The sequence below is a fragment of the Palaemon carinicauda genome, chromosome 5 (assembly GCF_036898095.1).
Source record: "Palaemon carinicauda isolate YSFRI2023 chromosome 5, ASM3689809v2, whole genome shotgun sequence".
In the NCBI taxonomy this organism is placed as follows: Eukaryota; Metazoa; Arthropoda; class Malacostraca; order Decapoda; family Palaemonidae; genus Palaemon; species Palaemon carinicauda.
In genome coordinates, this window is record NC_090729.1 from 159,283,564 (window position 1) to 159,295,138 (window position 11,575).

General features: G+C 35.2%; 1 protein-coding gene across 1 annotated transcript; it reads left to right on the forward strand.

Moving 5' to 3' along the window:
* The first annotated feature begins 3,361 nt into the window (after nucleotides 1–3,361).
* On the forward strand, nucleotides 3,362–11,028 carry LOC137641227 (sarcoplasmic reticulum histidine-rich calcium-binding protein-like). The gene is made up of 7 exons (XM_068373664.1): nucleotides 3,362–3,529; nucleotides 6,166–6,349; nucleotides 7,274–7,428; nucleotides 7,641–7,784; nucleotides 9,307–9,459; nucleotides 9,740–10,181; nucleotides 10,410–11,028. Exons 1-7 carry the CDS (start codon nucleotides 3,362–3,364, stop codon nucleotides 10,553–10,555), a joined length of 1,392 nt encoding a protein of 463 aa, XP_068229765.1. The 3' UTR covers nucleotides 10,556–11,028.
* Nucleotides 11,029–11,575: the final 547 nt, after the last annotated feature.

Genomic DNA, 11,575 nt, shown 5'->3' on the forward strand with positions numbered 1-11,575 from the left:
GGCTGAACTTCTCTGAGTACATCAGAATAGGCTGAACTTCTCTGAGTACATCAGAATAGGCAGCACTTCTCTGAGTACATCAGAATAGGCTATACTTCTCTGAGTACATCAGAATAGGCTGTACTTCTCTGAGTACATCAGAATAGGTGGCACTTCCCTGAGTACATTAGAATAGGATGCACATCTCTGAGTACATCAAGATAGGCAGCACTTCTCTGAGTACATCAGAATAGGCTGCACTTCTCTGAGTACATCAGAATAGGCTGAACTTTTCTGAGTACATCAGAATAGGCTGCACTTCTCTGAGTACATCAGAATAGGCAGCACTTCTCTGAGTACATCAGAATAGGTTGAACTTCTCTGAGTACATCAGAATAGGCTGAACTTCTCTGAGTACATCAGAATAGGCTGCACTTCTCTGAGTACATCAGAATAGGCTGTACTTCTCTGAGTACATCAGAATAGGCTGCACTTCTCTTAGTACATCAGAATAGGCTATACTTCTCTGAGTATATCAGAATAGGCTATAGAATTCAATCACGAATACAATGTTTATTTGTTTTTAAGTATTTGCTTTCAGCTGTGAGCATATGCTCTGAAATGGTAAGATTTGCGTTAAAAAAAAATGTGTAAATTGAATATCTCTAAATTGTAAGATTATAACCAAGAAGCAATGTGAACTGATTTGTCGAGTTTGAAAAATCGATGCATTCTCTATGACCAATGAAAGAAGTTGCCTATCGCGACTACCCATCTGCAATTTAATTCCTAAATTGTTGTCTTCAAGTATAGAATAAACAAAGTATATTGTTTAATACGTTAATATTAATATTTTAGACCAAATATGCTCTCTCTCTCTCTCTCTCTCTCTCTCTCTCTCTCTCTCTCTCTCTCTCTCTCTCTCTCTCTCTCTCTCTCTCTCTCTTCAAAATATGTTTTATACAGAAATATATAAATTTTTACTGAAAAAACAGATTTGCCACCTTTTTTACCGTACGAATATTTTGTATATACTTACGTATTGTCCAGATATTTTAAGGTATAAATGAAAATCCTCTATATCTAAGTTATGGTAGTGATTTGTCTAGAAATCTTCTCAGAAGAAATTCTTTTTCCTAACGAATATTTGAAATTGAGTGACGAGTATAAAGACAATGCCGATAAAGACATATTATTATTTTCAAGGAAGTCACCGTAATCCTCTTTAGATTCGCTCAAGGGGTTTTGGCTGTGAAATGTCCAATAGGTTATATAAGGTTCCTTACTTATTGGGTTTCGTTACCTACTAGTAGGTCAGAACCCCAAGTTTCCATAGATTCAAGGAAACATTTCGAGATAGATAGACGTACCTGATGCACACACGCATAAAGCAAACTAAAGAAAGAACAGTGATAGGCAGAAAATACAGACAGAATCACCACGCACAGACACTGATGCAAAGGATAGACACGTGTGTCAAGATGAAAACTGGCTATATATAAATTGGAAAAAAGATAAAAAAAAAATGAATAAAAAATAGAAAGGTTTATAAAAGACACAAAAAGATACCAGAGAAACGGAAGCAAAGACAGACAACCTACAGCTGAAGCTAATAAGATGTACAGACAAAGAGGGGACAGACACACAAAACTGAAGCAGAGAGTCACAGACAGATAAACTAGTGAAAATAAGAGAAAAAAAAAACTGGAGTAATGAGGAGAAGAAGGAAACTGAAACAATAAGAAAAGAAAAAGATATGCAAAAACGGGAAAAGGGCACGAAGAGACACTAAATGCAGCGAACAGACATTAAAACTAAGGCAAGAGACAAGAAACAAAAAAATAAGCAAAGAAGAGAGGCCGATTGAGGTAGCCTAATCTATGAAGATTTCGAAAGACATAAATAGATACAAGTAACATAGACAGAAAATAATAACTAAAGCCAAAACAAAAAAGGAAGCAAAGAAGTAACATTGACAGAAAAAAAACAATTCCAAGAAAACACACAGTCAGTCAGAAACTGAAGCCAAGAAGATACACTGAAATGAAAAGAGATGGAACAAAGAAGACACAGATAGAAATGAAAGCCAAGAAGAGACACAGATATAGAAAACTAAAAAAAAAAAATAGGCACAGATAATTCTGAAGCAAAAAAAAACCATGTAATCAAGACCTGAAACAGATTATAGACATACAAAAATGAGAGCAAATAAGATACACAAACAAATGAGAGCTGGAATAAAAAAGAGACAGAGAGGCCGAAATTAAAGCAAAGAAAAAACAAACGTAATCAAAGAATGGACAAGAAAAAAGAACAGAAGCCAAAAAGTTACTCAGACTGGCAGAAACTCAAGATAAGAAGACAACAATAAACAGAATCTGATATAAATGAGATGCACAGACTCACAAGGACTGGAGCAAAGAAGACACATAGATAGACAGAAGCTGAAGAAAAGTAGGGACTTAGACAGAAGCTGAAGAAAAGAAAAGACAGACAAATACTGAAGGAAATATACAGAAAAAAAAATTATAATTGGAGCAAGGAACTGTAACTGAAATAATAGACAGACAAGAAGTGAAGCAAAGAAGGGACGTAGATAGGTGTAGACTGGAGCAAAGAGGATATATTGAAGCAAGGAAGAAATACTGAAAACAAAAACTGTAACAAAGAAGATACAAAGACAAAAATAAGAACTGAAACGGAGAAGGCACAGACAGAAATTCAAGGAAAGAAGACAGACAGAAAACTGAAGATAGTTGATTCTAAAAAAGCGCTGATATCGCTTTGACCCTCATTTTGTACATTATGTCATCAGAAGCCTTGATGGATTATTTTCTGTTTATTTTCTTCAACAAAAATAGTATTTTCGACTTTTTTTCCTCGTGAAATCTTGCCTTATGAACCATATCATGAAGTGCTTTTGATCACACATTTTCTAGCAATTTTTATTTGCAAAACTGCCACTCTTCCTTAGCAAAAAATCCTTTCGATATCAAGATACATTTCAGGGAATTAGGAAGAAAAACATATATGATTCCGTATCCTGCAACTCCACCGAGAGCTAAAGGAAATATTTTCTAACGATAAAACCATCTATAATTCCCTTGATTAGCTATAGGTATGAAAAATTCTTATTAAACAAAAACAAAAACAAACCTTTAACGTTAAAAACAAAATCCACAGCGTTCATCCAAATCTTTCTTCTTATTTACACGAAATAATTTCTTTGAGTGATTATCGAGACTAAAGTCTTGTCAATCTCAATGCTACATATACCGCACACGTTTTCCTGTTTCCTCTTTCTTTGCCGATACCATTTATAATTAGGGAAAAAAAGCCGTGATCTCTCAATGGCTCAACGCGTCAGGTCGCCACTGAAGCCATGATAGGACGGTGCCGCTTGGTGACCAGCGCTTGGAAAAGCAAGAGCCACCTTCGGGTATATAACCTGAGGGCGGCGAAGGGAACGTCAGTGGTGGCTGGCTCCTCCTTCAGCGAAGACCTCAATAGGAGGTCCCTGAACTGCTACAAGATGACTGGAGCAGCGTGGGTAAGAACGAGTCTCTTCATAATAGATATATGTTGTTTGAACCCGTTTTAGCTTTCTTAACGATTTCTATTTTCATTTCTCTTTCGACGCATAATCAGAGAGTGCCCTTCAAAATGTTTATTCAGTTCTAGGCTTTTGTTATATTGCAATTCATAAGACCATAATATCTGTTTCCTTCTTAGTAGGAGTTATAACTGTCTTATGACACATCTGAATCTCCAATCTCATATGATAAATCCTTTGCATTTTCGTCCACTAAAACTTCGCGAAATTTACTATACAGACAATCAAAGCCTCTTAATTCTCCAAAATAAATACTAATCTAGGATTTTGCTACGCAGAAAATCACGATAATTCAATTCAGCTGATTATTCAATCTTTGTCTTATCGCAGAAATAATGATCAAACAACAGTATGACCTTTTTCCAGCACTATATCCTTCTGGATATTTTTGAAATACAATATTAAATATTTCTATTTTGTACCTACTCATAATAATCACAAATTCTTCATACTTTTGTGTGTGGCCGCAAGCGCTAAAAAATAACAAAAGAAGCTTTGTCGAAATAAAATATGATAAAAGCGAATGGAATAAATACCCCTAAGGTATCCTACGATATACAGAGCTTAGAGAACGAACATTTTCTTCATTATCTCTCTAAATTCTAGATATTTTCAGGTAATGGAAATATTCATGATAAACCCGAAAAAACTGTGCTAATTTGCTTACTATATTTCATCATTTAATTAAGAAGTATTATTAGATATCAAAATCATTTTGAGAAACTACTATGCTTCAAAATAATTGAGAAACAAAGATATACTTAAAAACTAAGCTAGAAACCATGAATACATATATATATATATATATATATATATATATATATATATATATATATATATATATATATATGTGTGTGTGTGTGTGTGTGTGTACATATATATATATATATATATATATATATATATATATATATGTATATATATATATATATATATATATATATATATATATATATATATTTATATTTATATATATATATATATACATATATAGATATACATACATACATACATACATACATTTACATATACACCCAAATAAAATGTCATCACTTAATCCCTTCGTTGATCAGTGACGTAGCCAAAAGGGTGCAGGGTGTGCGGTCAATGTTGGGTGGGGAGCAAACTGGTCCCCTGGGAAATGTTTTGGGAAATTTCTTTGGACATTAAACAAGCATCAATTTAAAAGTTAGAACAAATGAAACATTTAACTGGAAACTTTATCATCCGAAAGCTTTTTTCAGAATCAGAGTGTTCTGAAACAGCATTTCAGGTTCCTCTAGTTAGGTGTCACTGAAGAATGGTAGAAGATACACCTGCTAATGAACCAACAGTTAATATTGAAACTAAGTTAAATTAAAGTATATATTTCTTTAATTATAATGGTCTGCAGGACATGTCTTTTGGTTTTTAAAATTCAGTTAAGTAGTTTTCGTGCTTGCTTCCCAAATATTTGGATAAAACATAGCAGACAACTGCCTAAGGTCTATTCAATGGATGTAGACATAGATAGTACAATTGCTGAATACAATCAGTTTTCTTCACTTGTTAATGACACACAAGAAATAAAGAGTAAACTTGATAACGCTGCTGTTCAGAATTCCTACATAATGCCAATTGGAATTCTGAATATGCAAATGTGGTGATTTTGTACACAATTTTGAATATATGTAGTATCTGAAGTTTAGGTGTAGAAGGATCTTTTAGTAGGCTTAAGTTGATTAGAAATGATCTTAGGTCTACGATGACTGAGGACCGTTTGTCAGGCAAAACCTTAATTAGCCTTGAAAGGTAGAAAGTAGAGTCGATTAACCTTGAAGCAGTAATCACAAGATTTAGTAAAATAAAAAAAAGATTAAGATATAAAGTTAATATATTTTACTGTATATGATATTCTAAATTGCTGTATGCATTTCGTTGATTATTTATAAATGGGTTAGATATCGAATTCATTTAATATTCAAGTTAGATATTATGTAGTAATCAAATTACTGGTATTTTAAAAGAAAAATTTCCTTACTAAGTTACTTGTGCTACTGCCTTGTGGTAAAAAGTTAAAAATTCAGTACATTGATATGATTAATTTTCATCCACCATGAAAAATATATCATATTAATAATGTTCATTAACTTTCAGTGACTACTGTAGAATGGTTTTTTTCTTCACTTCTTTGCATTTTTTTTTCATTCAATATATAAGTTAGAAATTAGGTAACAATCAAATTACTGGCATTTAAACGCAAAAATTTCCTTACCAAGTTACTTGTGCTACTGCCTTGTAGTAAGAAGATAAAATTGAGTACATTGATATGATTAATATTTATCTCCATTGAAAAATATATTATAAGAATAATGTTCATTAACTTTTAGTGAATAGAATGGTTTTTTTTTTTCTTCACTTCTTTTCACTTTGTTTCTGTATTTTTTCTTTTTAAAAACCTGCATATTGCAAAATCAATGAAATTCATAAACAACTTTGTTTTTAGGGAAATTTTCCCATTGTTTGCCCCCTTTGCAAAAAAAAAAAAAAAAAAATCCTTGATACGCCATTCACTTCGTCGACTCCTTCGGCAGATAAAACTGGCATTCCTGGCGGTGGCATTGGCGACGGCTGCGGGAAATCTGAAAGGGGAGCCGGAGGACCTTGATTTTGCAGCAGTCAGCGTTTTCCAGGACCCTGAGGACACCGACCTCCTGCCGGAGGGCAGCCAGCAAGTCTCCGCCGTTGCCACGGTCGATCTCCAGACAGCAGCCACGGGTAAGTTTTGCACAGGAATTAATTGAACTCTTGAATTAATCATTGCTTAATTAATTGATTAAAATATGAATTAGTGGAAGACATAAGATATGAATTTTGGAGTATTCTTCTTGTAAATATTCTCTCATTCTCTTATTCGACGAGAATTATGAATATCCTCAGTCAAATACTCTGAAGTTTCCACACAAAATTACACCCACAGATGAACATGTACGAAGTACAGATATTATATACCCCTGCAATGGTAGATTAGAAGTTATGTTTTGAATGTAATTAAATTCGATTCGTACTTAATAAAATCCCTGAAAAGAAAAATGTCTATATGTCTATCACGTTCAAAGTTCTCCCAGTAATACTCATGAAATACGACCTCTTCATAACAATATTTCTACCTTAATTATGAGCTATCCAATATGGTCTGTTATCATATATCACGGAAACTACAATGCAATCAATTGCGGGAACTGCGTGTAATTAAAATGCCATATATATTTCGAAAAGTAAAGATATAAGCTAATTGTTTTCCTTTATATTTAGGTTTGAATTCAACCAATGGCGTTTTCAACAAAAACTAAGAACATAACTTTATTAACAGTATCACATCACAAACAGATCCCAAGCTGCAATGAAAAAATAAAAACGAAAGCAATACTATTAGATAGCACAAACTAGATAGGGAACAAACGAACGACTGCACAGCAGGGCAATTAGCTTGATTGGCCTCTTGCGTTACCTGGAACACATCGGCATCGAAGCCTTAAAGATTTGATTACCTGCCTTAAAATCCCCCGCTGGAATAACAGAACTGAAGTTGTCGGAATCTTTGTATCCATAATTACATTACAGAAGATCGACAAGACCAGAGAAAACCTGTTGCACAGCCATAATCCAATCAGACTCGAGATAACGATTTTTTTTTTCCAGGGTATGATAAAGGGGGTAAAAAGGCACACAAAGGTCATAAGGGCTACAAAGGAAGTCATCACGAAAAGAAGGGCTACAAAGGGCACAAGGGCCACAAGGCTGAGAAGGGCCATAAGGGAAATCACTACGGCGACCATGGAAAAGCTCACAAGAAGGTTGGTGACAACATATGAATTGTTTACTCTCTCTCTCTCTATCGAGAGAGAGAGAGAGAGAGAGAGAGAGAGAGAGAGAGAGAGAGAGAGAGAGACAGACAGAGAGAGAGAGAGAGAGAGAGGTGAGGACTGTACACTTATGAAACCTTTGATAAGAAGAACAGTAAATGAATTCCTACATCCTAAGTGAATCCTTCCTCTTCCTTCCACAGGGATACCACGACAAAGGAGGCAAGAAATATAAAGGTCACCACCACAAGGCCAAGTACTACGGCGACGAGCACAAGGGCAAGAAGGGCAAGAAAGGTCACAAGTACGGCGATAAAGGTCACCACAAGAAGGGTCACAAGAAGAAGGTAAGACTTTTCAGGTTTTTTACACAGATAACGAGATCATGCTTTGCTTAGTAATAATAATAATAATAATAATAATAATAATAATAATAATAATAATAATAATGATGATAATAATTGTTATACCCTGTAACAAAAATATGAGAGCGTTGAAGGTAGGATTTCCATTCTTAATAACATCTTTCGCAAATTCATAAGACATGATATGATTGTTATGACATTACAGGGTTCCCGACCCCGCTAAATACTGTCACACAAATATATTCTGGTGTAGTGATGCAATAACTTGAATCTGGTTATCTCATATCAGCTTTCAAATTATCCAGTAGTTAAGATTGTCATAAACTCGATTTACCACATAAATTTAGCATTTTTCCACACTTTTTTTCAATTCTGATCAGCACTGCAGAACAATAAGCCTTTATAAAGTAACTAATGGGATCCCTTAGTTTATTTAGCCGAATAAGATTACTGGAAGTGTCATATGTTGACACATTTGTACAAACGAGGCGACCTTTCTTTTTCCTGTCGAGAACGAACGAGGTGAGAAATCGCTATAGACGAAGTAGTTCCAGTTGAATTTCACGGTCATCCTTCAGTTATCTCACTTTCTAACACCAACTCACAGGTTCTCGTCTAGTCATTCCAATACTGTCATTGTCACTGGCTTTGGAGGTATTCTTAGACTAGTGGAATTAAGTAACCCTAAATTATCTACTCTAGTTACTGCACAGCAGTTAAGCTGGAATTCAATAAAATCCCAATACCAAACCTCTTAACAATGGGAAAAATATTCATACAAATAATGAATGAAATCAAGATTCAAATGAATTGGATAATATACTCCATGTAGGACCAATTTCTAACATTTTGTATAAGAAAAAAAAATGGATACTGAGCCAGCGACTTACTAATGTCATATGTCACCATATACAGCGATGGGGTACTCAAATAAATAGACATGTAATGAAATATACAGTCAAGTAATGATATCTACAAACAAGTAACGATACATACATACAAGTAGGATGATGACATAAACATATAAGTAATGGAATATATTCACAAGCGTTCAGAAAAAGGAATTCTCCACAGCCTTGACCAATCTCTCAAGTTTTTACAATAGATATATTCTTATATCTTCGAAACTCTTATCATTTGTTGCCAGTAACCAAGTACAATTAGTCATCTTTTTAAACAAAAGCATACTTAACTTTTTCCTTAATCCTTCTAACAAACAGACTAACTAGCAAACCCAAGAAAACAAAGTAACTTCCCTGTCAAAGGTTACAAGATGTTCCCATCGAGGTATTAGAAAGTTGCTTCTTAACAAACAGCCTAATATAATCGCAAGTGGTCTGTTGATACTCTGATACATATATCAGCTTGATACATATAGCACCTATAATCATATGAAACATAACCCTACGATATAGCTTAGAGAGAGAGAGAGAGAGAGAGAGAGAGAGAGAGAGAGAGAGAGAGAGAGAGAGAGAGAGAGTCCTAAACCCCGTGTATCCCCCAGGGTCACAAAGACGTCTACCACAAGGAGGAGTACCACACCCACAAGAAATTCTACGACGACGGAGACAAGAAGAAATATCACAGCAAATATGATGACTTCGATAAGCACTTCAAATCCCACAAAGGGAAAGACCACAAAGGCAAACATTACAAGGTATTCATTTCTCTTTCCTGTTGTTTTTTGCTTTCTTTAATATTTTTACACTGGAAAATTATTCACAAATCTCTGCAACTTGGCAGCTAATCCAACACTGCATTGCTCTAAATCAACTTAAAAATTTTAAAAGTAGATCAGTAAATAATTTCTCCATGTGCACCACATGATTTCTTCGTTACATTGGTTACGTCACCAATAACCATCTCGGATATTTGCAATTAAAAACAAAACATCTTAATATTCTCTCAAACTCTAATATCAACCACCCATTTTGCAGGGAGGAAAGCACCATGACAAGCACGGCAAGAAAGGTCACCACGAGAAAGGCAAGTACCACGATGACCACAAAGGCCACAAAGGGGACTACGGCAAAAAGGGTCACTATGGTCACAAGAGCTCCTATGGTAAGAAGGGCGGCCATAAGGGCGATTATGGCCATGACGAACATAAAGGCCATGATGATCATGGACATGGCTATGGACACGACGACCATCATGGAGGCTATGGGCACGATGACCACGGACACGGACACGGTTATGGTCATGACGATCATCATGGAGGCTATGGGCATGACGATCACCATGGCCATGATGATCATGGGCATGGCTACGGCCATGACGATCACCATGATGATCACCATGGAGGCTATGGTCACGATGATCACCATGGGCATGGCTACGGGCATGATGACCACCACGGTCATGACGACCATCATGGAGGTAGGTCATTTAGCTAACTAAACCCTATAATTTATTTGATTTCTTCATCTCTTTTATATATCAACAAATTACCTTTGTTTTTATCACGGCCTGAGCCAGTAGCATAGAATGTAGTTTAGCAAATAATCACGAGATTCAAAAAAAAAGAATCAAAGATACGGCGTAATTATAGAATAGATTAGAGCAATAATGTCTTGCCATTTATGATATGACCTTTCTTACCTGCAGGGTATGGGCACGACGATCATCACGGGTACCACTCTAACCTCAAACCTGTCACCGTAGCCTCCAACAGTGCCAAGAAGGAGGCAGCTGTTGTACCTGTCTACGTTCCAGCCTCAAAATCCTCTGCTGGATATGCAATGTACTACTAACTTCGAGTGAAAATCTAATCTATAAAACTCTTTCCTTTTAGAGGAAACATTCCTCGTTTCAACCAACCAAGTGAGCCATACTACTGCTAAGCTTATTCTAATTCCCATTTCACCCTACACGACATAACTGCTTTTATGCAATTGCTGATGTATATGATGATTTGGTTACTTGACTTTACAGAAACGATTCGATGATCTGATTATTTCCTCATGAATTTAAAATAGAACCTGTTTCTTCAGTAATAGAATATGGAAAGTTGGAACCTATTCCGCCCTCAAACTGACTCTCTCATAAGTTTTCAGGAAACTTTTTCCCCTAAGAAGTTTAACTTCTAGCAATTTCCTTTATTGTCTGGCCACCGACATTTTCGTAAAATTGAAATCAGCCTTAAGGAAAAACAGGTTAATTTGAAAGACGGGAAACTTAACTACTGCCTGGTGAATTCACGGTCGACCCCCTACCCATATCCCCCCATCCGGCAGCAAATGAAATTAATTTTTGAGAATCCCTCTAATCATATTTGCTTTAATATTACCAAAAATAAGAGAGAGAGAGAGAGAGAGAGAGAGAGAGAGAGAGAGAGAGAGAGAGAGAGAGAGAGAGAGAGAGAGAGATTCTAATTACAGAAAATTTGACTTCGTTTCTCTTTCGATTAGCCATGTTCATATGTCGTAACATATTAAAATATCTTTATCTTATCTTTTTTTTTCTTAATCAAGTTACTGCATGGTGACACATATATATATTTTTTTTAAATTTATATTCCATTTATCCTGAATTTTTATCAACTTTATTCACCTTTTATAATAATAGGTTCTATGCGATGCTCTAATGATCTTCGCTCCTAAAACTTCAAGTTAACAGCCAAGTGTTTTTTTTTTCCTCTCCCATAGCTATCGATCAACTCTTTCATCCACAATCTATATATATTTGAACACATGTTTATAAATCATTTCAAATTCTTTGGCTTTCTTGGGTTTATTCTTCCCCCAAACACAATTTCTTCAAGGAGATCTTTG

Coding starts and splice junctions, on each gene's coding strand:
- LOC137641227 (XM_068373664.1), top strand. CDS start 3,362: ATGATAGGACGGTGCCGCTTGGTGACCAGCGCTTGGAAAAGCAAGAGC. Junction 7,429..7,640: donor ATGGAAAAGCTCACAAGAAG/GTTGGTGACAAC, acceptor TTCCTTCCACAG/GGATACCACGACAAAGGAGG. Junction 9,460..9,739: donor ACAAAGGCAAACATTACAAG/GTATTCATTTCT, acceptor CCCATTTTGCAG/GGAGGAAAGCACCATGACAA.